This window comes from Hevea brasiliensis, chromosome 14, assembly GCF_030052815.1.
Source record: "Hevea brasiliensis isolate MT/VB/25A 57/8 chromosome 14, ASM3005281v1, whole genome shotgun sequence".
In the NCBI taxonomy this organism is placed as follows: Eukaryota; Viridiplantae; Streptophyta; class Magnoliopsida; order Malpighiales; family Euphorbiaceae; genus Hevea; species Hevea brasiliensis.
Genome location: NC_079506.1, coordinates 22987392 through 23015260, shown reverse-complemented (window position 1 = coordinate 23015260; position 27869 = coordinate 22987392). Strand labels below are relative to the sequence as shown.

The window sequence follows — 27869 nt, the reverse complement described above, 5'->3', positions numbered from 1 at the left end:
ATTAAAATCAAACTTTATCCATTTTCTCTGTAATAGTATTAGAGTCTATCATATTTTAACGTTAAGTCATCCATAAATATTTATATCTATAAATTTTAATTTATATAAAAAATAAACCTTTATAATTCAATTGAGAAATTCTCCCATTATTACAAAGATATTTTGAATCACACCTTAAAGTACTCATTGGTTAGATATCTCTTTTGTAAAAATCTGTTTTGATTTTTTTTTTAAATTGGTTTAACATTTATACTTAGTTTTTTGGACATGGAATAAAATAATTTCTTGTTTTACTAAAATAATAAAAGTGGATATTCCCATAATTACAAAAATTATGCTTATGGGAATGATGATGTTAGTAGCTAGCATTGATGGTTCCATGATTATGATTTGAATCAAGTTGGACCATCTCCATCATATCTAGAATGACTATATAGCTATTTGGTTTGGTTAATTTGTACATTCCAAAGGGAAAAACAAAAAAGACATCACCATCCAAATTCAATGCTATCATGTGGTGTGATCGACCACAATCATTTTCATCCATCAAAGACCCATCACATGTTAGGTATATATTTATAATCTGTGGCTCCATTTATTTTATATTGAAAATATTTAGAATTATATAAAATGGTAAAGAAAAAAGAAGTTAACTTGGAAGTAATGAGAATTATAAATGAAGGGTTTTACACAGAATTTGAGGTTGAAGTGCGTGTGCACGTGCAAACATGTGTGTGAATATTTGGAAGCTCGCATGTGCACACGTATATGCACACGTGCTCACATGCTTGTGTGATTTATTATTAAATAATTAATAGAGAGAGAGAGAGAGAGAGAGAGAGAGAGAGACTATATTGAAAACATGAAAGGGGGAAGATGTAAAATGAGAGAACACGTGGATTCATAAAAGCTTTGTCAACCACTTGCCCCAAGAAATCTCTACTCTCTCTGCTTATGCAGCCGTGCCTACATAGCACTTGTGTCTCTGCTTTGCTCTACCCTTGATATGTGTACTTGATAGTAGATTCTTCATTCGATTTGGTTTGATTTAAAAAATAATAAATTAAATAAATTAAAATTTATACTAAATTAAAAAAATTAATAAAAATCAAATTAATCAATCTAATGTAATTAGATTTGATTTATTGATTTGAATTTCATTCTTAAATTTATTTAGACTCATTTTACATTCAATTTTAATTGTATCTTCTATTTTTAATTTTTTAAATTAAACCTAATAATAATCAATAAAAAAATAAATTATTCATCTTGATTCGATTCTATTTTTTTTAAATAAAATTAAATTGCGTAAAATTTTTAAAATAAAAAATCAAACTGACTTAAATAAATGTATAAAAGAACTAAATTGAGTTATCAAATTAAATAATTTTAATTTATTTTTTTTTTAAATTTGAATTAAATTGTGCTTGCCCTACTTATGGAGAGTAGTTACCCATTTCATGGAATTTTAATTACATTAACTTCATGATTATTACTTTTTTTAAACAATGTTAAAATTGATAGCTTATTTTAGTTATTATAAATTAAAAATATTGTGGTATTGAACGTATACAATTGAAGAAATTCTCTACTACATCCAAATTGAAGCTGAACATAATTTTGTGAAAGAGGTTATAATAAATTATAGATATAACAAGTTAAAATAATATATATATATATAATATAAAATAAAATTCTTACAGCATATTTAATTAAAAATTAACAATCTAAAATTCTATATTTCTTTGTTAGATTCATAATTTAACATTTTAATCATAGTTAAAATACTACGTCTGTTATTTGTATTGTTTGGTGACATAATATTTATATTAATATTTAGAGATTAAAAAAGTGATTTATGAAAACTACTCTTAACTTTTAGAGGTTGAGGGAGTATTTTGACTAAAAATTAATAAGATTATATTACTATTTTTATATTCAACAGCTAATCCAATAGTTATTTTTATCAAATACTTCTGCGTTAACATCTGTATAAACAGTTAACCACTATCAGTTAATATGTAACAACTAATAGCCAGTAAAATAACTAATAGCTACTAGAATAACTAATATTACCAGCCTATATATCGATAATTTAAAAAATAAAAATTGATTCTAACAGTTGAATCAATTGAGTAAATTTTTTGAACAAAATCCTGAATATCTTTTTTACTTTATAGATTTTGATTTTTTATAATTCAATGGCTTGGTAGATAAAATTATATAGACGATGATAAGGAAAACTTTAGAGAGCGAGAGGAATTTGTGGACAAGCAACCTCATTTTCCTAACTATAATCGACTAAACACGACACATGGTAGCATCAACAAAGGTACATTTTCTCTCAAGAAATGTCTAATGTTCATTGATCACTAATAATACTCAACTCAACTAAGCCTTTATCCCAAAAATTTGGGGTCGGCTATATGGATTCGCTTTTTCCACTTTGAACGATTTTGGGTTAAATCCTCAGAAATGTGTAATGCTTCTAAGTCATGTTGTACTACTCTCCTCCAAGTCAATTTAAGTCTACCCCTTTTTTTTCTTTCTATCATCTAACCTAATGTGCTCTACTTGTCTAACTGGAGCCTCCGTATGTCTACGCTTCACATGACCAAACCACCTCAATCTCCCTTCTCTCAACTTATCTTCAATTGGCACCACTCCTACCTTTTCTCTAATACTTTCATTAAAACCACAAAAAATTCACTCAGCATTTAAGAATCTATCTCTTGTTATATCTCATTTTGAGTGGGTGGATGATGCGCAAACCCTACTGTAAATTCTCAGTGATTTGTAGATTCTAATTGACTCTAGAATGGAGATACCCTTTTACTCTTAATTTTTTTAATTAAAACAAAGATAATATAAGCAATAAAATAAATTATTTGCATGTAGTCATCCTTACATAAGGACCACATAGAATATAACCAACCACACAACAGGTACTGGCCATGTTGTTTAAATAAAATCAAACAAAGTCCACCTTATAAAGCATAAAAAAAAAGCCCCAAAAAAACCAAAAAAAAAAAATGAAAAAAGAAAATCCAAAGAAAGAAAAAAGCAATAGGTGATAAGAGGGAGATAAAGAGAAATAGGCATTACTGCACAAGGCAAAATGGACACTGTACCTGGTTTTGTTAAGAGGGTACACAGAGCCTCGCTGTCTAGCATGTGAAGGGGTTGAAGCTTTCACTTCTCTCTCTCTCTTTACACGCACCCACTGTAACCCAGCCCAACTGGCAATTTTGATACATTCGCATAGATAGCCTGATTGAGGAGAGTGAAGACAAAATTAATTTAGGATTCGACCCTGATTCTCTTGGTTTTTTTCCCACACCCTCTCCACAGTATCTCTACCTTGCTTAATTAGCTTTTGCTTGTGGTCTTGTATGTTTTCAAAGACCAGAACTAGAGAGATATTACCTTCTTTCTTTCTTCTTGATAAAAGAAGCCAAGTTCATTTCTTGTTTCTTTGAGACTAAAGAAAGATAGATTAATTGCTAGCTAGCTAAGAGCAAAATGAATGCGTTTGCCTCAGAATGCAATAGTGGTTGTGAGTCTGGTTGGACTCTTTACTTGGAACAATCTTTTCTTTCTCCAACTACTGCTGCTGCTGCTGCACATAGAGGTTCCAAGCAAGTTGATGGTAGAAAGAGTGGTTCTGGTTTTTGTGATAAAGAGAAAATTGCTAATAAAGAAGAAAGTGATCATGAAGAGCAAGAACATGATGAGGAAGACTTGTCTATGGTCTCTGATGCATCTTCTGGGCCTCCTCATCATTTCATTGAAGACGAAAGTAATTACTTCAACTATGATAATAATGGCTACTTCTTTCCTGCATTTAAGGACACTACATTGATTAATAATGGTGGAAAAGGGAAAAAGGAGGAAGAACTCCCTTCTTTTCTTGATGATACTGCTAGCTCTCCTGCTTTCAACTTGTCCAAGGTTTTGCTTTATAAAGTTTTTCTGTGCTTAACATTTTTATCTATTTGATTTGTTCAATACATGGTCCATTAATTGTTAATGGAATTAAACTTGTTCGTCCTGAACATTGCAGAATAACAATTTTTCTTTCATGCCCAACAATCAAGCTTCAGTGGAGAGTACATTGGATTATTCACAAGCTTCTACTTCTTCAGCTACTCATTTTGAGGTGCTTATTAACAATTTTTAGCTTATTATTTGTTAGTTCTGATTGTAAAATTTAAGCAGTAATTACTAAATTTTCATCATTTTTGCAGTTGAGATCTGCATACCAAGACCACTATGATAGTTATATACAGTCTTCTCCATCTGGTAACCAACTTCAAAATAACCAGTTAAGTATTGTTAATTTCATTTAATTAATTAATACTGTTCCTTCATCTTTCTTCTCTTGGAAAATATATATAAGCTGAATGAAAGCTTCAATATGCTCAGGTGGTTCTAAGGGAAATAAGATGATTGGCATCAAGTTCCTGCCATTGCAGATTGTCGCTATTGAAGTCACTGTAAAACAACAATGGTAATAGAGAAGAGCAAATCTGTTGTTAATTAAAGTGAAACAAAAAAAAAGAAAGAAAAGCAAAAGGATCTCATTATGATCTTGTTCTTTTTTCTTTTTCTTTCTTAGTTTTTTTTTTTAATTTTTTTTTTCTGTTGGGAAGCAACCTGAGAGACAAAAATCTGGAAATAAATTCCTTTTCAAAATTTTGTTTATTTATCTTGTTAATCAGCAGTGTTTACAAATGGGCAATGTCCTATAGGTAGCCTCTGTGCAGGGTTTTGCTCAGTCTTTGTTTTTGATGGAGCCCCATTCTCTCTTTTATATCACTACCAATTGCCATCTCATAAAAATTAATTATATTTGTTTGGTACAATACACAAAAATAAAATAAATTAAAATACATAATACTCAAACAAGGATTCCTCACACTAATCACATATATGGATACATTTTTGTTTTCTGCTTTGGATATTTATGGTAAAACTTTGTGAAGGTTCTGCAACTTGGTTTTAGAACATGGATGCTTTTATGATATAAAGTAAAAAATTGTGGTCCATCCTATGTTTCCCAGCTCTTCTACCTTTTTTTTTTTACATTGATTTTTGATATAATTATTATAGTTTATTATAAATTTAAGATACAAGATGTATGATGAGACCTACTAATTTAGATTCGGTCTATTATAAATTTAAGACACAAGATTTATGATGAGACATACTAATTAAGTACACAAATTTTATGTATTTATATTTCAAATTTATAATGAATTGAGTTTAAATAATAATTTCATATATATTTTTTCTTTTAGCCATATCCTTCTCAGCTGTGTTCCAACACAAATCCCTGTACATGCTTGTCATGATCAATTGTGCCAATAACAATTGTCAATTCCAATATACCCATTTCATCTCCCACACCTTGCTCTCCCCTCAATACATGGAAAATCAAGTTATAACTAATCTTCCCACAAAGTCTCAAACTTGCCAACTACTTCAAATGAAAAATTCAAGAGTTGAGGCCAAATAGCAAATTGTAGCCAAGGAAATAAGATCAAGAAATGAACCAAAACCCAATATTTCGGGGAGAAAAAGATGGCCATATCATTGACTACTGAATCATGCGTCCCATCTAGTAAGTATTTCAAAGATTATACATATGTAAATGATTTGGCGAGTGCTGTTTGGCTAATTCACTGATTCTTTAATCCATAAGACTCTTGTACTTTTCTACAAAACAGGACAAAAAAGTACTACACACCTTACTTTGATGGCTATCCTACCAGGCCATGCATGATCCAAACAAAGACAACCAAAATAATCAGGTGTGATTAGGTGGGATTTTTTTTTTCAAATATATAATAAAAAATCTAAAAATGTTATTTTTTTTAATAATTAACTCTTATAGATACTTGAATCTGAAAACCTTATTTGATTATGGTAAGTTCACTTAGGAATTTTAACTTTCTAGGATGTTAAGAAATTCAACTTATTTGATTACCATTTTGACTCCACTTACTAGGAAGTAAAGAAATTAACTTCTTTTAATTCAAAGAAAGTAACTTACTTTTATGGGTAAATTATTTTTTAGAAAATTCACTTTTTAAAAAGGATAAAGTTTAAACCAAACAAAGCCTATAATGCTACCAGGCTTAAACTCAAAGTTTTGGCTTAATATGGACATGAAAATGAGACAAGATGATGGGAAGTGTAAAATGGGTGATGGGTAGTCAGATAAATTCAGAGATGAAGAAAGGAAATGACAAAACTCAATGTTGGAATATTTCATATGCATCTCCATGACCCTTTTTTGAAGCCCAGTAGATCCTGCCTGAGATCTTCCTGACCTAAAAGAACATGCCTCATTTCTTTTATTATTTTTGCTCTTTATCTCATTTGGAAGGATCCCATTTTAAATCAATTAATCTGTACAGAACATTTTTATATTCTATATACAATTTTTTTTTTTTTTGTGCTCTTTCCAAGCCCTGTCTGCTTTGCAGCTGTCATTGGACTTGATGACATACACAATTATATGTTCTTCCCTTTGATATTTCTTTATTCATTTCTACCATTCTGAGTGTGACATTATCCGTCAAAATGGTTAATTATTAATAAGATAAGGGAGAAGATATCACTAGAGAATTTAGGATGTCAAAGTTCTGACCTAAACCCACATGTTCTTCTTTTTCATATCCTAGAAATGATTCCGTGCATGCTAGTTCTAAATTTTTGCAGTATGTGTACGAATTTCAGTAAGTGAAAGATATTGATCAAACGGTTTTGTATAGTTTATAGTTGTACTTAACGTAATACCGAATCAATATTTTCTTCTTATAAGTACAAGTTTTCGCTGAATTATTAGTAACTAGAGCTTTAGACTATGATGTATGATCTAAGTCTAACCTAAAGTCACTCTACTTGTAATTTAAAGGTAGAGGCGAGCATTCGGTTTAAATAGAACAGAATCGAATCAAATTAAATTAAATTATCAAAATGGAATTATTATATTTTAGAATTGAATTGAACCGAAATAAATGAAAAATAGAATCGAACCGAATTGTTCTATTTTGGTTCGGTTTGGTTTAAACTGATGGGCTCCAAATTTTACTTATTTTTAATTTAGACTTGATTTTTAAGTTTTTTTATTTTATTTTAACCTTAGTTTGAACCTAATAACCATTAATTAATGAAATTAAGCAATTTATAGATATAAAATTATATATAATTCATAAATTCTCCATAAAAATAAATTAATTCAAAAATAAAAAATAGTATTCGATTTAGTTCGGTTCAAATCGATTTTTCTCCAAAATCGAATCGAACCAAAATAATCAAAAATTTTAAAATATAAAACCAAACCTAATCGAATTATATCAAAAATCAAATCGAATTACCGAATTAAAGCGATTTGATTCAATTTTTCAATTTAAGCTGAATAATGTTCACCCCTATTTAAAAGTCACCAATTCAGGCAATGAAATAAAATTATATATATAGAGGTTATATTTACTTTGTGCATTGGCAACGACGGATTTAATGAGAGTTGACGGAACTACTATCCTTCTAAAATTTTAATTTTTAATTGAAAATATGTTAATTGGGAGCATATTTTTAATAGACTTTTATTTATAGTAAAAATTTAAAATACATATATTTATTTATTTAATTAAATTAAAAAAAATTAGTGAATTAATATTTTAAAACTTAAAAAGTTTTTTTAACTAAAATAAAAAATAATGACTTATATTTTTAAATTTTATTTTAAATAATAAAAATAAATTTGAAAAAAATTAAAATTATAAGCGAAACACGTTAAAAACACCTGAGTTTCAATTTAAATGTTATGTATATATATCACTTATTTCTTAAGTTTAAATGTAATAAATTATTTCGTCAGCCTTCCATGTACTCAAGAAAATTACAAAACCAAAGAAGAAAGGAAATTAATGAGAATAAAAAATAATTAATAATTATTAAAAAAAAAAAAAAAAAAGAGTACAGGTAGGGATTCAGGGTTTCGGATGAGTGAAATGAATGAAAATTGGAGAAGGAAGAAAGTAATTAATTAAGCATGGCGAAAACATGGAATGCCCATCCAACCACCACCAAAATAAGGGAACCTGAATCCTCCTGTAACGGACAGCAGGGAACGGAGTGGCTTTGTGTCGCTACACATTAACAAAGTTCCATTCTTGTCTGCAATGTCGTTTTATAGCAGCAAATGTTCCCATTTCTCATGACATTACTCTCCTTCTCTCTTATCTTCTCTGCCATGCATAGAGCTAGAGCTACCTGCATGCGTGTGTGTTATGAATAGGCAAACATCAACACTACTATTAATTATTCATCCCAATTTTCTTTATTAATTTTCGTCAGAAAGTGTGGAATCGATCTGATATCAATTTTTAAAGTCCTTAGAAATAATATATGTCAAATTTATTTTTAAATTAATTTTTAATATCCTTTATCTAATATGCGAATGGTAATACACTTGGTTACTGGTAAGGCTACTATGAAATCTGAGACTTGCTGGATTGATTTCACCGTGTCAAGAGCTACTGCAGCTTCTTTGCTGGGAGGTGGAGATTAATTAATTATTGTTTTAGAGAAGTAAATAGGGCAGCTGATAGACTTGTTAATCTAGCAGTACACAATGAAGAGAGTATTCAAAGGCTTCTGGCGTCCAACTTCTCAAGTTTGATGTTCAGGGTGTGGTCTGGCCTAGGCTAGTGCCCATTCAAAGCTCATTTTTGGGTTTTCACCCTCCATTGTATCTTAAAAAAAATGTAAGAAGATCTCGAGGGTGTGGTATGGCCTAAGTTAGTGCTCATTCAGAGTTTTAATTCGATGGTATTGAAATCTGTCTCTAGGATTGTGAGGATTTAAGGCTTTAAGTTCAACCCAGTAATTTAAATTTCAGAATGGAAAATGATTGTATACAAAATATATATATATATATAAAGTGTACAAGTGAGGTGAAATATCTTTTTTACTCTCAACCCATTTAAGCTTTCCTCCAAAATCCAACCAATCATTATCCTTCTTTTTTTTTTGACCAATCAGCCACAACAAATTTTTTAACTAATCACATATTACTAAATTTTTAATCAATCAGTTCTTACAAATCTCTTAACCAATCATATATCACCGATTTTCAACCAATCAATATATCACACTAATATCTCTACTAATCATAGCCCATAAAAAATTCAACCAATCATATCTAATCACACCAAAAATTCAATTAATCACAATTAATTTCATATAGTGTTATTAGAATCGGATCGAACTAAATTGGACTAATCGAACCGGTTTAATCGATAACCAAAATAATGATTGGTTCAATTTGACCAGTTCGGTTCAAACTTCAAACCTTTTATGCAACAAACCCTAGTTGACTCATCCAAACTAGTCGAGTAACCAATGAACTAATTAGATCATAAGTTAAAGAGCTATGATCAATTAAATTATAACAATTAGATTAATTAATTAAATAACTATTAATAATTACATTAATTAATCAAGTAACTAAGATCAATTACATTATGATCAATTAGATCAATTAATCAAGTAACATTAATCAGTTAGATTTTAAATCAAATAATTATAATCAATTAGAACATAAGCAAGTACTATCAAGCATTTTATCAATTAATCAAGTAAATCATAATAAATTAGATCAAAAATCAAGTAATCATAATCAATTACATTGTAATCAAGTACTACCGAGTATTTATCAATTAATCAAATAGATCATAATCAATTAGAACATATATAAATCATGTAATTATTACCAATAACATTATAAGTAAGTACAATAGTGTATTTTATCAATTAATTAAATAGATCATAATCAATTAGATAATTAATCAAGTAACTATAATTAATTACATCATAATCAAGTACTATTAGTTATTTTATTAATTAATAAAATAAATAATAATCAATTAGATTATAAATCAAGTAACTATAATTAATTATATCATAATTAACTAATACCAAATATTTTATCAATTAATCAAGTAGATCATAATCAATTTAATCATAACTCAAGTAATTATTATCAAATATACCATAATCAAGTACTATAGCATTTTAACAATTAAGTGTAGATCATAATTAATTAGATCATAAATCAAGTAATCGTAATTAAATACATCATAATCAAGTACAATCAGGTTATTTTATCAATTAATTAAGTAGATTATAATCAATTAGATCATAAATTAAGTAATTATGATCAATTACATCATAATCAATTAAGCAATTACATAGGGGTGAGCATTATTCATTTTATGCCAAAATAATTGGCCAAACCAAATTAATTCAGAAATTCGGTTTAGTTTCTATGGAAATTCAGTTTGATTCAATTTTTACTTTGAATTTTTTAGAGGCAACATAATATTTTTCTTTTTTTTTTCTTCCCTCTTGCGAAAATCAAATCGCCTAATCAATTATATCATAAATCATATAACTATGTTCATTAGTTAATAAACAATTAGATCAATTATTTAAGTAATTGTTAACAATTAGATCAATTGGTTAAGTACTATTAGTCAATTAGATCATAAATCATGTAATTATAATCAATTACATCATAGTCAATTAGATCAATTAATCAAGTAACTATTAATCAATGTAACTATGATAAATTAGATCATAATTAATTAGATCAATTAACCAAGTAACCATTAACAATTAGATCAATTAATCAAGTAATATTAGTCAATAAGATCATAAATCAAGTAACTATGATAAATTACATCATAATCAATTAAATCAATTAATCAAGTAACTATTAATCAATTAGATCTTAAATCAAGTAAGTATGATCAATTAAATTACAATCAAGTACTATCGGGTATTTTATTAATTAATCAAGTATATTACAATTAATTAGATCATAAATCAAGTAATTATGGTCAATTACATCATAATCAAGTGATATCGAGCATTTTATCAATTAGCCAATTAGATCATAAATTAAGTAATCATGATCAATTATAACATAAATTAAGTAATCATAATCAATTACATCATAATCAAGTACTATCAAGTATTTTATTAATTAATTAAGTATCTCATGGTTAATTAGATAATAAATTAAGTAACTATAATAAATTATAATATAATTAATTAATCAATTAGATAAGGGTGAGCATTATTATGTTTAGACCAAAATAATTGACCGAACCAATTTAATTTAGAATTTTGGTTGAATTTTTATTGAAATTTGGTTCGGTTCAATTTTTATTTTTGAATTCTTCAGTTTAGTCAGTTCAATTTTGGTGCAACTTAACATTTTCTTTTTTTTTTTATTCTCTCTTGTGAAAATCGAATACTCTCCCCTTGTTGTAGATGTTAAAGGAAGTATGAGATTGAAAATATAAATTTAATTCAAAAAAAAAAGGGAAATTGATACATAAAAAAAATGTTTGAGGTGAGTTATGAGTCTTTTACTTGAGAAAGGTTATGGAGTTAGAGATTAAGATGGGTCATTATTGGTTAGAGTAACGATGAGCTCTAATAGATTAAAGGAATGATAGGTTAAATAGATGATGGGATAATTTCTGATTGGTTGAATAATTGGTGAAATGTAATAGGTTAGAGATTTAGGTGTATTTCATTAGATAGCGAATAATAAAAGAGAGAGAAGTTATAAATTTTGAAATTCAAATATAAAAATTTAATAAAGAGTTAAATAGGCATTACATATCTAAAAAGTATTTAAAATTTACTGAATTACCCTCATTTTTACATTTATGTATTTAAATTTTTGTTAACCAAGTCAAGTCCTTTCAGAATTATATCTCCATTACATTTGTTGTTGTTGTTTTTTTTTTTTTAATTGGAATTATATTTTAGATTTCAGATATAGTAATGCATTTTGATTATTTTATAATATGTATAAATTAATCATAAATAAACTTCTATAGGCTTGAAAATTATATATTTATTGTCCTTTTTGCATGCCATTTAAATCAACAACATCAGAATATGCATTAAGAAGACTAGCAAGAATTAGAAGAATAAGATCTGTCTCGAGTATAATGGCCAAATTGAGTGAAGTGATTAAGAGATGTCCTTGATTTATATTGAAGATAATCAGAGATGGCTTTGGTTCCTTTTTAAGACTTGACTAAAACTTAATTGGTTTTTTAATTCAATGGAAGCACAATGTCTGGTTAACAATCGATCGTCTATTTAACAAAATATAGTTATCTTCTTTTCTTCACTATAGAATAATCTTAAAATAGATAAATGGAGAAACTTGAACTCGAGATCTCCTTATTTTTTTTTACTTCTTACACTTTAAACGTGAAAAAGGACCAATCGAGCTACCCTTGATTGGCCTAAAACTTAATTAGTTAAAGCTGCATGTATTTAGCATTGACATGGTCAATGAACAATTTTTCTATGGCCAACCAAGATTGATAAGCATCACGGAGAATATGGTTGAAGAACATACAACAGAAGTACAATGGAGGTTTAATAGTAATTACCCTATTAGAAGATTTCTACAATGTGTATATGACGTATAGAATGTTGTTAACTAGTGCTCAGAAGAAGCAAGCTCCAACATCTATGCACATGTATAATAGACACTTAGATGCTATATGTATCCCTTGTACTTGTACCAGCCAATAGCCATCACATACAGTGCAATGACCCCTGCACTGGAGCTGCCAGTAGTCCAAAGCCATTTTGGCATTCCTTCTTGCACACTTATTTTGAACAAATGAATTCTTATATTCATACCAAGAACACCAGCCAAAACAACAAACGCTGTCAAAACTAGAGTTGCTGTTGTCAACATCACCCCCATTTGCAGCAGCTGGTTCTGTTTCTCATCCAGCATTATATTTATGTAGTCCTCTGTGTCATCCACATATTCCCTCAGCTTCCAACATCAACGATATACCATTAATACGCATAATAAAATTAGAGAATCCAAAAGTAAAAATAATTTAAAAAGGGTGATCCGGTGCATAAAGCACCCCACATTTATGGACTCTAGGGAGGGTTGATGTGTGCAGCTAACTTGGCAACAAGCCACTTCGAATCATAATCTGGACCGGAACCTGGACCGGCCAGGTCAAACCTGGGACCAATCCAAGTGAACATTTCCGGTTCATGAATTGAGATATAGGGGGTCGGTTCTGGTCCCTCTTCCTCGAACCTGAATCAAAATCGGCCTGATATTGTCAGGTCAAACTGACAGTTTCCAACCATAACCGACTGATTCAAGAAGGTTTTATTTTAATTAAAAAAAATTATATTGAATTTTATATTCGAATGCCTTTGATTTATTTTTTTTACATTAGAAACTAAATAAATGATGTGTAAAAATTTATTATAATTTAGTAATAACACAGGACCAAACTAGAACTGGACCAAAATTTTATCGATCCAAAACCATTTTAAACAGGAATTCAAAGAGTGAGGCTGGCAAAACCGGCTATTTCGGCCTGGAACCGGCTCTTAGCCAGGTCTATACACAGACCTTGCTTTGCAGAAAGATTATTTCCATAAAAGTAAAACTGATTTAGAATTTAGAAGGAAAAAAAATAGGTGAAGGGGATGCCGGGAATTGAAGGTAATTCTTAAGGTAATTTTGAAGGTAAAGACATACCGTGGATAGTTTGTTTAGTGTGCCATCAGTTTGCACAAAGTATGCCTCCAAGAGCATTTCCAACTCTCCTACATTGAAGTCCCTGATGTTAGAATTGGCATAAGTACCATGGCTGCCATTGTCTCCATGAGCTTCCAATAAGATTTCAGAGGGAACCATTCTGATATACAATCCAATCAGACAAATTACAAATATTCAGAATGGCAAAAAACTAACATTGATTTTAAAATATTTCAATTTTGACTCACTAAATTGATTAAAATTGTTATATAAAAGTTTATTTGGAACCTGTCGTCTACTCCTGCATCTTCATAATCAGATTCATCTCCTTCATTTGTAGAGGAAGTGGAGGAGGGTTCAAGGTGTCGTTGAAACAACTTGTTGGTCAGATACATCTCAGCCATATCTCCATCATCATCTAGTAAGTGCTCTAATTCATCCCTTACCTAATTAAATATATATTAATGCACTGAATTAGTAGTAACTAATATTCTAAAATTTAATAAGCAAGCAATAATTAAGAGTATACTCAACTCTTTGAACACGTCCAGTTGTGGCAACTATACGACTCTTGATTTGGCGGACTCTTTCCAGGTTTAGAGTACTGATGTGAGAAGTAAGCTTGTCCAAGGCAGGATGAGCCTCTAGCTCCAAGGTATTTGCCTGACATCAAACTACTAATTTCAAGAAAATAAACAACTAAAAACCCTCAATTTCATTTCAATTTGTAATTATGGTCAGAACATCAAAATTTATTATTACTTTTACAATTAACACTTATATGAAATTAACGAGTTTTAACTTGATAATACTTGAATTGCCTTTAATATTATAAAGTTTCGTGTATAAACTTTAATCCAAGCTAAATGAATTAAAAAGATCAACTCGTGTTTGGATTATGTAAACTAAATACCAAATTGAATAAATATTTCTTTTGTAAAAATCAACTTCAAATAAAATTTTACATGAGATTCACCCGTGACAGACTCAGCGAAAAAAAAAAATCTCAAGTCAACATGCAAGAAAATTTTTTGGGGGTCAAATGAAATCCATTTGCAAAAATACATCTATTCCTAAAAAAAAAAAATCAATGATTAAATTTATGAAGCTTCATTATATATATATATATATATATATATATATATATATATATATATATATATATATTAGAAAAAAAAAATTATGCATCCTCCAATGGATTCACCATGAATTTCTTGCTAGAACTAAACCGAAAAAAAATTGCACTAAGTTAAAACGATAAAATAAGAATGAATTACTTCATTTTCCAAGATGCTGCAAGCTGCCTCAAGGCATGCCTCCAAAGCGACAAACTCGAAGGGAAGGACCTTGGAGCCATCTTGGTTCTTGAAACCTTGTTTCCTCTCTGCCATACTTCCCTTGTCTTCAAAAAAATCTTCCAAAAGTTTTTCAGGCCTTACAAGCTCGGATTGTTTTGAATCTTCCTCACCATCATCCTATGAAAAAGATTTCACAAATATACAAGCAAATGGAGCAATTATTTTTTGAGTTCATTCTAATTATGTAAAATAAGTTTGACTCATTAAAAAATAAAGATTTTACATAGATATTAATTTACACCCAGTGTTTAATAAAATTTACAACTACCCACCTGGGTTTTAGTAGCTTGGAGATAGCAGAGGATTCTTCTCTCCAGCTCCTGAACAAATGGCTTAACGAAAGGATCTTCAGAGTTCAATACCAGTACCTCCTTTGCCATGATTATTGCCTTTATATGCTCTAAATTGATAACGATCGCTCTCTCCCTACCCAAAACCGTTGATGGGTATGACAGAAAAGGATCAAGAACGCGCAGGTCTCTTGCTGGCAGCCCCGTTCGCCGCATGATCGAGTACTTGCCGGCCTCCAACACCTGGTTCTGGCCCGTCGAGTCCAGCATGAGCCAGGTCCGGACGCCTGTGCCCTTCTTGCGCAGCACTGGAGCTGTGTTTAAGGCCGTGGCAGGGTCAGAGTCTCTCATGGTTTGGGTTATTGACCGTTTATGTGACTGATCGATCAAAGTAGCTAGAGAGACTGTAGTTGCTGCATTTGTGGCTTCTGCCCAAAATAAGAAGAGGGTTTCGTATTGCCTTAGATGGTTTCTCCCCTGGTCGGAGCCTCTTGATGAGGTGGGTACATGTGCGTGCTGTGGTGGGTCTGGTGCATTTGATTCACTGGTGATGGTGTTTACTACGCATGTTTGTTTTTATGCACAAACAAGCATTTCCCCTGATGAGGCTCCGTTCCGACCATGCATGGAGCTTGTTGTAAACAAACTAATCCATGAAACGATTCGATTCAATAATAAAAAAATATTTAACGACTGAGCTTTTAGTTTAGTGATAAATTATATATAAAAAAAAACAATAAACATATTATTTTTTTATAATATACCTTTGATAAGATATAATTAAACTTCATATAATATAATCAAATAAAAATTTCAATAAAACATTATATTATAATATATGAAAAAATACACTTTAATAACTTATAATTTGCGTGTTCTATTAATTGAAGCCTGAATTTATTTTTTAACATAAGAGTGTGTTATTATGTTATTAGCACTCAAAGAATAAAATTACTAAAAGATATCAATGTCAATGCAATTGTAAATCTCCCCACCCTCTTAAGTTGGCATAACTAGTAAACCCTACATATCTAGTGATATGTACCAATCTGCCTTCTTATTTCTTCGTGATAGAGAGTAAATATTAACGTATTTTATTTTCTTTCATTTTTTTCCTGACTTGACATTAGATGGATGATTACATACAATTAAATATAAAAGACCCACTTATCACACTATCTCAAAAGTAAAGAGAAACTCGCCATGTCAACACTCATTGAAGACGTTTAACAATTTTATCATAATATAATAATACAGACCCTTAAGTGAAAAAAATAAAAAAACCTTAAACCCCTATTAATAGAACATGCATACCATAGGATACTAAAGTGTACATTTCCCTATAATATATTACATTTTACTTACAATATAAGAAACATGAACTCGGTGAAAGTAGAGAGAAAATAGCTGCACTTAAAAAAAAAAAAAAAGAAAGACGACCTGATGAAAGCAACATATTACCTGTGAAAAAAAAAAATACAGTTGAACATACATAATCTCTGAACTTGTCAACCTGAGAACAATAATTAAAAGTAACTAGGCAGAACCCATTCACTCAACATTTTTGTTTTATTGCTGTATGGTAAAGTTATTACAATCAAAGCCTCTGTAGTAATATCGAAATCCAACATGAATAATAGGTTTTTAAGTTTGGGGTGGGTGGGGGGGTGGTGGGGAGAGCAGAGGGGGAAGGAGTTGTTCAAACTTGAGATCTCTTATAGTAAATCTCAAGCTTTTACCACTGAAACGTGCCCTTCCAAACACCATGAATATCATATGCATAGGAAGTTGCGTCAGAATTTATTCACAATTTCAATATATCATGCAGCAGCCACTAAAATTTATTGCCTCCTCATAGAAAGCAAGCCCCTCAGTTATTCCAGCAATCGCTTGTGCTTGCACCAGGCAATAGCAATTACATATAGGAATAAGCTCCCAGTACAGCTGCCCCCAACAGTCCATAAAAACTTTTGCATCCCAACCTCCGTCTCTTCATTGAACAACTCAATGTTGATATTCATGCCAAAAACACCAGCAACAACAACAAAACAGCTGATTACTAGGGTTGCTGTTGTTAACATGACCCCCATTTGGAGGAGATGATTCTGTTTGTCGTCCAGCATTATATTGATGTAGTCCTCTGTATCATCAACGTACTCCCTCAGCTTCCAAGATGCAACCAGGAAAACATAAAACAGTGATTAATCAGTTGACTTGCATCTATAAACGGAGAATTGACTACAGGATTAGAAATGAATATAGACACTGTTCAATATTTTGTTCAAAATCACAGGCAGCCATGCGCTTGAATGCATGAAAAGCCAAATAATATGGACAAGGTTCAGTTTAGTTACATTGTTGAGCCTAACGTCTCCGTAAATCTAATTCCAGGCATTTTTGCTCCAAAATTCCGGCAGTAACAATTAGGATTTTACACAAAGGGAAATTGTTAAATCCACATCATTTAAGTGCATAACTTATTTTCTGGTTTCTTAGAAGGGCACATAATAACAAGGATGTGCATATATGCATAACAAGCTAGTAATAATCAAAATTTAGATAACTATCAGAAGAACCAAGTGCAATGATTAAGCTGCTTACCGTTGATAGTTTGTTCAGTGTACCATCAATTTGTACAAAGTATGCCTCCAACAGCATTTCCAGCTCCTCTACATCAAGGTGCTTGCTTATAGCACTTCGAGTGGTACTGGTATGGGTCCCATGGCTGCCCCTGCTAAGCACATGAGGAGCACTAAACAGATGATCCTGTGGATTGTCAGCATTGTGAATATCACCTTCACCACTGGTAGAAGGCCCATGAGCCTCCAATGAGACTTCAGCAGGAATTCTGATGCAACAAAATGAGAATTCCCAGTGAACAGACAGCATAAAAAAATAAATGGAGAAAAAGTGATTGCGTAATCAAAGTGATGATGAAATTATTAGGTACCTGTCATCCAAGTCTACTGGAAGATATTCATCATCCATGTCATCTCTCTCATTTAAAGAGGTAGTGGAAGAATTTTCTAGGTGTTGAACCAACTTCTCTGTTAGATACATCTCAGCCATATCTTCATCATCATCCAACAAGTGTTCCAATTCATCCCTAACCTAGAGATGAACATGTATGTGTAATCATTTAGCATGAGGTATTGGAAACTTGCAATAACAAGGTTATTATTCATTACAGAATATCGCAAGACACTATGACAAAGCAATGGAAAAAAAAGGAAAAGACTAGCAAACCTTTTGAACACGGCCAGTTATTGCAACCAAACGACTTTTAAGCTGGCGGACACGCTCTAAATTGAGAGTACTGATTTTTGAAGTCAGCTTATCCAACGCTGGATGAGCCTCTTGCTCCAGTGTTTTTGCCTAGTTAGATATGGAAAACAAAATGAACAATGAAAGCAAAAAACCAATCTGAAAGAAGTTATAAATAAACCAAAAAGCTACCAAACTAGAACGTAGTAACGCTCACTTCATTTTCTAAGCAACTGCAAGCAGCCTCAAGACATGCCTCCAATGCAACAAATTCAAATGGAAGAACATTTGGTCCATTTCGATTTTCAAGCCCTGGTTTCCCATCTACCTTATCCCTCTCATCTTGATCCTGAAAGCCCCCTGGAAAATTTTTATGATTTTCCCTTGATTGTGGCTCTTCAGGATCATACAAATTTTTCCAGTTTGAATCATCACCATAGCACTCCTGTATAGAAAAGGCAAAGGCAAAAACAACAAAGAAGCATGCACATGATTCAAAAGGCACCTAATGTAAATGTCAATAGACACATAAGTTTATATGGTTAAAAAAAATTAAAAAAAAAAAAGAAAAAGAAAAGAAAAGAACTTCTTCAAGCTTTGCATGAGTAATTATTAGAAAAAAGAATTGCACAAATATGCAAGCTTGAAGATTGAGACAGTTTAATTTTATATATATAAAGCAATGACGATCGTGCTGACTAGCAACAAGAAAAGCAGCTCAAATATGTGAACCTTAATATAATTGTTACAAAGAGTTCATCAAGTTCTGTTTTTACTTGGGGAGATTTCATTCGTTCCAAGTTTTTTAGTTCAATATTAACCAATATAAACAGTCCAGTGCATTTTTTTATTTCATTTTCATTGACCAGCCGGCTTAAATAACCCATTTCCAATTCAATTATTAACTACTTTGTCAACTTAAAGCTATGACATATTTCCCCAAAAAATCTCCGAGTTTCCTATCCTAAATTCTTCACATCCTCAGCAAATAAAAGAACTTTTTCAACACCTAAAACCCATCGATATGCCACAAACTTAAACAGGCACACAAAGAGAGACAAAATAACTGTGAGTTACTTCTACAGCGTTCTTCCAAAGCACAAAAGGAATCCAAAACCCTGAATTGGGTACCAGAGAATCCAATAGAACTTGCAAACAACACGTTAATCACAGAAAATCCCCGCATATAAGGAATTCTCAGTAAAGCAACACACATCCTTAAGAAAATTTAAAGAATCTTGAATTGTACAACAAACAATCGAAATAAAATAAGCAGCAATCCACATATAGGCATCAAATTTAAGCACTTCACAAAATAAACAAAGAAAAGAACCCAGAATTTTTTAATTGACATTAAAAATGAGGATCAAACCTGGGCTTTAGTGGCGTTATAATGACCCAACAACCTCGTCTTCAATTCCTCAACGAAAGGTGTAACAGAGGGGTCCTTGGAATTCAGCAAAAGAACTTCCTGGGCCGTAATTATTGCCTTGATATGCTCCAAGTTGATGACAATCGCTCTCTCTCGACCCAAAATTGTAGATGGGTACGAAAGTTGTGGGTCCAGAATCCGCAGGTCACGAGCAGGTAAGCCGGTGCGGCGCATGATGGCATGCTTACCCGCCTCCACAACCTGGGCCTGGCCGGTATTGTCAAGGAGGAGCCAGGGCCGAACCCCGGTTCCTTTCTTGCGGACAGTCGGGAGGACGGAGGCGGCGGCCGGTCGGGTTAATGGGTCGGAGTCGTCATCGGGTTGTGGATAGGTGGGTTTGGATAGAGGCGGAAGGTGAGACCTCATAGCGAAGGCCGGAGTCTACGCCCGGGGTAGGGTGGATGTGGAGTTGTTGTTACTGAAAGTAATAAAAAATTAATGTTCATAATAAAATAATTTTTTTAATTATAAAAAATTAATATTAATATATTAAAAATAAAAATATATATACATTAAATACACTTAATAATATTTGTTATTATTCACTGATACATCGATGCCTAGAGAAAAATTAACAAGAGTTCATTATTTATTTATTTTAAAAAGAGAGAATATTTTTCTTAATAATAAAAAAGGAAAAATACTTTCTTCAAAAAAAAAATAATGGGATAAGTTATCCGACACACAAGAAATTTTTTTTAACTGCATTGTTGAAAATAATGCATTTCTTTTTATTAGAAAAGTATACTTAATTATTATATAATTTAAGCTTTTTATTAAAAAGAATTTCATATTTTTCCTATTTTTTAAAATTAATAATTTAATGCCGAAGAGAAAACTTTTAAAATAAGATATAAATTTTTAATATAAAAGTTTTTATAGAAGTATAAGTGTTTTAAGGCTTTAAAACTTTCAAAGCCCTTACTTTTTCTACCTATTACTATGAGCGATTTTTAGAGGTGGATTGAATTAAAATTTCCTAACAAATATTGCCAAGTACTAATATGGTAAGGAAAAAGCTTACGTGTCAGCAACATTTTAGCATTTATAATATTTAGGTATTAAAATAAAATAAATATTAAAATGTTGATATGATGGTAGCAGGGGTGGATCACGATCCGATTTAAAATTGAAGTTGAATTGGAACTGATTTAATTAAAATCTGACAAAAATTAATTAAAATCAGAATTAGTTTTGAATCAGACTGAAATTATCTTTTTGTTGTTTAGTTTAGGTTCAAATTTTTCAGAAATCGTGAACCGACAGTTCCGAACTGAATTAAATCAATGATTTCAAATTGGATTAAACTGACGATTTAAATAAAAAAAAATTTAATAATATATATTACCCCACTCTTAATTCATTTATATATATATCATTAATTTGCTACACAATTATTCTCTACACTTTTTTCAATTTTTAATACTTTTTCAATTTCTCTCAAATTCTCTAAATAATTATTTTCTACACTCTTTTCAATTTCTAGTACTCTCTCAATTTTTTTATTTTATTATTTTATATACTTACTGAAATTTTTAATATTATCTAAATTACTTTGTTATTATTTTAAATCCTCAATAAAATTTCTAATACACTCTATTTTAATTTTTTTTTTCTTTTATATTTTTTTAATTATCAATTATTATATAATTTAAAAAAAAGGCAAGTAATAGAATTATAAATTTTGATTTTTCTAAATCCTAAATGGATATATAGACAAAATTAAGTTCATACACTTTTTATTAATTTCTTTAAAAAAATTAATTTTATCTCTAATTTTTTAATCAAGTTCAATTTTTTACTTATTAAATTTTTTTTTAAAGATAAATTATTTTTTTTCTTATTTTTTTTTGATTAAAATATTTCTAAGAAAAATTAAAATATTTTTACAAATATAACTTAAATTTGAAATCAATAATTTTTTTTTTAATTTTTTTATTTAAACTATCCTTAAATCGCTCCTAAATCGCTCTTAAACTGTTCTTCAAATTATCTTTTTTCAAACCGCCTTTTAAATCATTTTAAATTGAAACTCAAATCGAAATCAGCGATTCAAAAATCTTCTTTAAAACTATCCCCTAGCAGTTTGGTTCAAATTTATGATTTCACCAAATATAAATTAGTGATTACCTGTGGCTGAACCGTGGGTACCCCTTAGTGTTAAAGTCACATCAGTGCCACATCAATCTTTTCTGCCATGTCACCATTCATAACATTGCCATTTGATGATCGTCCAGCTTATGAAGTTTTGGATGATCTCTACACAGACTTGATAGTCACCGACACTCTGTTTTGAAGGAAGCAGGATAAAGTAAAATTTTTTTAGAAATATAAATTTTTAAAAACCTTATTTTAAAAAACTCATATTCTTCTCCAAATACAAATTTGAGGTTTATAATAAATTTTCAAAAATCTTCTATTACTTTAAAATGCTTCTTTCTAATCATAGGTTTGAAAGTTTTAAAAAAGACTCGATTTGATAAGATAATAGATAGTAAAGGGTATAGTTATTAAATTCAGATTAAATTAATCAAATCTCAAATTGATTCGAATTTATAATTAAATTAGATAAAAAAGTGATTTAACGTGATTCAATCGACTCGGTGATTAAACTAATAAATTAATATAATTTGACTAATTCAGTTAGTTCAATTATTTAATAGAATCTCTTTTTTTTTTAATTTTTATTATAAAGAATTAAACTCAAAATACCATAAAAAAATTTTAAAATCAAAATAAATTTAATTAATTTGATAGCTATATATTTTTTATTTCAATATATTTATTTTTTAATATATACTTAATATTTTATAAATATTAAAAAGGGAATTATATATTTATAAAAACTTTTATATATTATAGTACTTAAATATTTTTATATAAAATTTAAAAATACTATTAAAATTTATTAAATATATATTAAAATTTCATTTTAAATAATTAAAATTTAATTAATTTTTAATATTTTATTAATTAAATTATTTACTCATTGATTAAATCCCGAAGTCATTCACTCAGTTTCTTGGCTAGGTAAACGTGGCCGGGTTTAATAACCCTGGCGAAGGGGCTAAAGTTAGGTCTTTCCAACTTAACACTTGGATTAGGGGTGTGCAAATGGTCGGTTCGGTTCCGAACCGAACCGAACCAAACCTATAAAACTGAAAATCGAAAATCAAAAATTTTAAAAATCGAATCAAACCGATTGATAAGAGAAAATCGAACCGATAAATATCGGTTCGGTTCGGTTTTAAACCAATCAAACCGAAATTTATAAAATTTCATATTTTTAACATTAAATCTAAATAATAAAAACATAAAAACAAAAAAATTAGAAATCAAAACTCAAAAATCTTAAGGTTCAATTCGGTTTTTTTGATTTCGGTTCGGTTTGATTCGGTTCGATTCAATTCGATTAGATTTTTTTATTTCCTATATATATTAATAATTTCGGTTCGGTTCGGTTTTTTTGATTTTTTTATGAAAATAACTAAACCGAACCAATTAACCAAAATTATCAAAATTATAAACCAAACCGAACTGATTGAATTTTAAAACCAAACCGATTGAACCGAATTCAATCGGTTCGGTTCGGTTTTTCGGTTTAAACCGAAAACTGCTCTCCCCTAGTACCAAATTGTACGTAAGAAAAGAAAGTACTAGGGTCTGTTTTTACTTGTAGACTTTTTTTTTTGTCAAGAACACAATTTTTTAATTTAAAAAGTTAAAAAATATCATATCTTTTGTTGACCCCGTATAGCTCAAAATGAGCATTGATTTTGATGATAACAAAACTCAAAGAGAATCTATCTAACCCAACTTCAAAGTGATGTGTAGATTCTTTGTCTTATGCATAAAGAACCTTTCAAGTTGTATCTAAGGAGAAAAGATACTCAAAGACATTTCAAGACAAATCCAAAATGAGAAAAAGACTATGGAAGCCAAGACTCAAAGAAAATATATGAAAGGCATAGTGTTAGAGTCTTAGGTCTTTTGTGAAAAGAATGAATGAGAATTTAGTCATATGGAGCTCAAAATTGAAATTTTATTTTCTGATTACTTTTTCTCATCATGACCTTAGACACTACTATTGAAACATTTTTTTTAAGGTCTAAATCATTTTACATAGCAAGTTGAGACATGTAGCTGTTGACTTAGTTTGCTAACTGGTTTGCTAAAATTTTCAGTTTGCTAATGTGTTTGCTAAAAAATTAGTTTACTAACTAGTTTACTGACTGCTACCATTATTTCATTAGTTTGCTAACTGTTCAGAGCTGCTCAACTTCGCACAAAAGGACAAAATAACGGCCATTTTGTCTTGGGCAGTGTGTATAACGTTTCAAAAGTGTTTCAAACGGTCTAAAATGATTTGGGACTATAAATACACCTTCTTTACTTCATTTACTTTTGATGAAAGCTTACATTTGAACTCCAACATTGATTTTTCATTTATTGCTTTCATTCAAGAGCTTTAAAGATTTTGAGCTACCATTGGCAAATCAACTCATCTCTTCTTTATAGTTTGATTTGTATTGAGTAAGAGTGAGTGTTGAAACATTGAATTGCATTTAAGAGAGGTTGTACAAGCACCTATTGAAGCTTGAGAGAGAAAGTGCTTGTGATAGCACTTGTGGAGGTTTCAAGCTACCTTGGTAAAAGCTTGGTGTTGAAAAGTTGTAAAGGGCTTTTGGTCTCTTGCCTTCAAAAGAGCAAATAGCGGAGAGAAGACTCAAAGAGGGTTCTTTGAGAGAGTGGATGTAGGCTAGTTAAGCCGAACCACTATAAAAATCGTTGTGTTTGATCTCTCTAACCTTGACCTCCTTAATTTTGTGCAATTTAAATTTTATTTGTTATACATGATATTGAATGTTGATTGAATAGATTGAATTGAAAAACTTGAGGACATATTGAGTGACTTGAGAAATTAATGCATGCCTTGTTAGATATTGCCATATACATTGATTGAGGGTTGAATTGCAACTTAGGAACACCTTGTTGAAGCACATATTATTTTCATTATATATAGAGTAGCACCTAGTTGAACAAAGCCACAATTTTTCATTAGGCTACAAGCAAGAGCCGAAAAATTGTTAAAGTCCAATTCACCCCCCTCTTGGACTATTTTTGGGACAACAAATTGGTATCAGAGCCTGACTCTCTTGCTTAGAGTATTACAACCTTAGAGTGATCCATAATGGCTAGTTCATCTAGTAATACTGCTGGTATACCCGCACCATTAGCTAAAGGCTACTCAATCACTAGACCACCACTCTTCAATGGCACTAATTATTCATTTTGGAAAGTAAGAATGAGAAATTTCATATAATTTGTAGATATTGATGCATGGAGAATTATTAAAAATGGTCCACATGTTCCTCAAAAGAATGGTCCAGGAACTACAAAAGTTCCAAAACTTGAAGATGAATATGATGACAATGATTGGAAGAAAATTTCTATAAATGCTAAAGCTATTAATATTTTGCATTGCTCACTTGACCTTAATGAATACAATCGTGTTTCAGGATATCAATCTGCTAAGGAAATTTGGGATAAGCTTGAAGTGACTTATGAAGGAACTGATGTTGTTAAAGAGTCCAAAGCAAACCTTCTTATTCGAGATTATGAGCTGTTTGAAATGAGACTAGGGGAGTCAATTGCGGATATGAGTACAAGATTTACTGATCTTGAAAATCTTCTCAAAGCACTTGGTAAAAGATTTGAGGAAGCTGAACTTGTGAAGAAAATTCTTAGATCACTTCCAAAGTCTTGGGAAGCAAAGACAACAGTTATCCAAGATACCAAAGATTTTAATACATTCACCTATGATGAACTCATTGGTTCTCTCATTGCACATGAGATTGTATATAAAAAGGATGAAGTTGAAAATGAGCAAAAGAAGAAGAAAAGCATTGCTCTCAAGTCAAACATAGATGAAGATAAGAAGAAAGGAGTTGCATTCAAAGCTAATTCTAGTGACAACTCAAGTGCTTCAAGTGAAGATGATGATGAAATGGCTATGCTTGCAAGAAAATTTAAAAGAGCTTTCAAGAAGGGAGGAAGCAAATACAAGAAATTCTTAAAAAAATATACTCCCAAGGATAAACACTTCAGGGATTCAAAAGAAGAAATTGTATGTTATGAGTGTCACAAACCTGGACATATCAAGCCCAAATGTCCATTACTCAAAAAGAAGAAAGGAAAAGAAGATAGGAGCAAGAAAGCTATGAGAGTAGTATGGAGCAACAGTGAAGAATCTTCAAATGATGAATCAAGTGACAAAGAGGCTGCTCTTCTTTGTATGATGGCACTTGAAGAGAAAGTCAAGGGTTCACAAAAGGAAGAAGAAAGTGACAATGAGGTAAATTCTTATGAATCTCCTAATGTAGAAGAACTTGAACTTGCATTTGCTAGAGTATATGATGAGTATAGAAATTACAAGAGAAAGTGCACTAAAATGAATTTAGAAATTGAATCATTGAGATCACAAAATATTGCCATGATCAATGTGCATAAAGAAAATGAATTCTACAAAGGACAAATTGCTTTGTTTAAAGAACTAGATTTAGAGTTGAGAATCTCAAAAGAAACTTGTGAAATGCTCATTGAGAAAAATAAGGTTCTTGAAGCTAAAGTAGAGTCCTTGACTAATGATTTGGCTAAATTTACAAAAGGAAAAGAGACTCTAAATGTAATTCTTGGAAACCAAAGAATTTCAAATGAGAAATATGGAATTGGTTTTGATGGTTTCATGAACTATGACAAGTACAAGAATTATTTCACTAAAGCATCTACATCCTCTTTGCCTAATGTTACATGTTATTATTGCAATAAAAGAGGTCATATGATTAGCTCTTGTGCACTTAGGAAAGGTCATCTTAAAGTAAAGAAGGTATGGGTACCAAAGGGAACCTTACCTAAGGTCACTAACCCCCAAGGACCCAAAGTTGCTTGGGTACCTAAAGCTAAGTGATTAAATTTTAGGTTTGTTGCAAAGGGATGGAGGAAAGTGATAAATGGTATATAGATAGTAGTTGTTTAAAGCACATGATTGGTGAAAAGGACAAGTTTTCAGAAATTGCAATGAAAGATGGAGGATATGTAAAATTTGGAGATAAAGGGAAAGGAAAAATAATTGGAAATGGCACAATTGGAACCAAACCTTGTATTGAAGATGTATCGCTTGTTGAAGGTTTGAAATACAACTTGGTAAGTGTAAGCCAACTGTGTGATAAAGGTTTTGAGGTAAAGTTTACTTCTTCTCTTTGTACAATCAATAACTTAGATAATGACACATTGTTCATTGCAAATAGATCAAATAATGTTTACTTGCTTGACATGAATAATTTTGAAACTAATCATGATACATGTCTAGTATCTCTTGATAACTCTAGTTATTTGTGGCATAGAAGACTAGGTCATGCAAGCATGCATACACTCTCAAAATTGTCTAAGAAAGAACTTGTTGATGGTATTCCTAAGATTAATTATGAAAATGAATTTCAATGTAGAGCATGTGCACTAGGAAAGCATACTAGAGCATCTTTTAAATCTAAAAATGTTTTTACTACCACTAGACCATTAGAATTACTTTATTTGGACCCGTATCTCCTACTAGTCTAGGTGGGAAGTCATATGCTTTAGTTATTGTTGATGACTATTCAAGATATACATGGACATTTTTCCTTGCTCACAAAGATGAAACTTTTGAAAAATTCACCTCTTTTAGTAAAATGGTTCAAAATGAAAAAGGCTTTTGCATCTCATCTATAAGAAGTGACCATGGAACTGAATTTGAAAATCATTTATTTGAGAAATATTGTGATAAACAAGGAATCAATCATAATTTTTCAGCTCCTAGAACACCACAACAAAATGGCATAGTAGAAAGGAAAAATAGGACTTTG

The 27869-nt window shown here is 30.5% G+C and overlaps 3 protein-coding genes across 4 annotated transcripts; 1 reads left to right on the top strand and 2 right to left on the bottom strand.

Annotated features, from left to right (window-relative positions):
- Nucleotides 1-3143: 3143 nt before the first annotated feature.
- On the top strand, nt 3144-4583 carry LOC110637279 (protein SOB FIVE-LIKE 5-like). The gene is made up of 4 exons (XM_021787315.2): nt 3144-3951; nt 4064-4159; nt 4248-4324; nt 4426-4583. Exons 1-4 carry the CDS (start codon nt 3523-3525, stop codon nt 4433-4435), a joined length of 612 nt encoding a protein of 203 aa, XP_021643007.2. The 5' UTR covers nt 3144-3522; the 3' UTR covers nt 4436-4583.
- A 7890-nt stretch (nt 4584-12473) lies between these two features.
- Nucleotides 12474-15912, bottom strand: LOC110637270 (magnesium transporter MRS2-3). Of its 2 annotated transcripts, none has more exons than XM_021787305.2 (6): nt 15255-15910; nt 14902-15099; nt 14159-14287; nt 13913-14070; nt 13625-13784; nt 12474-12892 (listed from the first exon to the last, which is right to left on the bottom strand). In XM_021787305.2, the coding sequence occupies exons 1-6, from the start codon at nt 15621-15623 to the stop codon at nt 12605-12607; spliced, it is 1302 nt and encodes a 433-aa protein (XP_021642997.2). In that variant the 5' UTR covers nt 15624-15910; the 3' UTR covers nt 12474-12604. The 2 variants fall into 2 exon arrangements, with proteins under 2 accessions (XP_021642997.2, XP_021642998.2); XM_021787306.2 differs by lacking the exon at nt 12474-12892 and adding an exon at nt 12907-13171 and having other exon boundaries at nt 15255-15912.
- A 910-nt stretch (nt 15913-16822) lies between these two features.
- Nucleotides 16823-20403, bottom strand: LOC110637276 (magnesium transporter MRS2-3). The gene is made up of 6 exons (XM_021787312.2): nt 19909-20403; nt 18754-18981; nt 18519-18647; nt 18223-18383; nt 17874-18120; nt 16823-17437 (listed from the first exon to the last, which is right to left on the bottom strand). The coding sequence occupies exons 1-6, from the start codon at nt 20332-20334 to the stop codon at nt 17147-17149; spliced, it is 1482 nt and encodes a 493-aa protein (XP_021643004.2). The 5' UTR covers nt 20335-20403; the 3' UTR covers nt 16823-17146.
- Nucleotides 20404-27869: the final 7466 nt, after the last annotated feature.

Excerpts from the sequence above, each read along its gene's own strand:
- LOC110637279 (XM_021787315.2), top strand. The coding sequence starts at position 3,523 with ATGAATGCGTTTGCCTCAGAATGCAATAGTGGTTGTGAGTCTGGTTGG. Across the intron at positions 3,952-4,063 it reads CTGCTTTCAACTTGTCCAAG|AATAACAATTTTTCTTTCAT; the intron begins GTTTTGCTTTAT and ends TGAACATTGCAG. Across the intron at positions 4,160-4,247 it reads CTTCAGCTACTCATTTTGAG|TTGAGATCTGCATACCAAGA; the intron begins GTGCTTATTAAC and ends TCATTTTTGCAG.
- LOC110637270 (XM_021787305.2), bottom strand. The coding sequence starts at position 15,623 with ATGAGAGACTCTGACCCTGCCACGGCCTTAAACACAGCTCCAGTGCTG. Across the intron at positions 15,100-15,254 it reads TCCAAGCTACTAAAACCCAG|GATGATGGTGAGGAAGATTC; the intron begins GTGGGTAGTTGT and ends TCTTTTTCATAG. Across the intron at positions 13,785-13,912 it reads GATGCAGGAGTAGACGACAG|AATGGTTCCCTCTGAAATCT; the intron begins GTTCCAAATAAA and ends ATTGTATATCAG.
- LOC110637276 (XM_021787312.2), bottom strand. The coding sequence starts at position 20,334 with ATGAGGTCTCACCTTCCGCCTCTATCCAAACCCACCTATCCACAACCC. Across the intron at positions 18,121-18,222 it reads CCAGTAGACTTGGATGACAG|AATTCCTGCTGAAGTCTCAT; the intron begins GTACCTAATAAT and ends TTGTTGCATCAG. Across the intron at positions 17,438-17,873 it reads CACTGAACAAACTATCAACG|CTGAGGGAGTACGTTGATGA; the intron begins GTAAGCAGCTTA and ends GCATCTTGGAAG.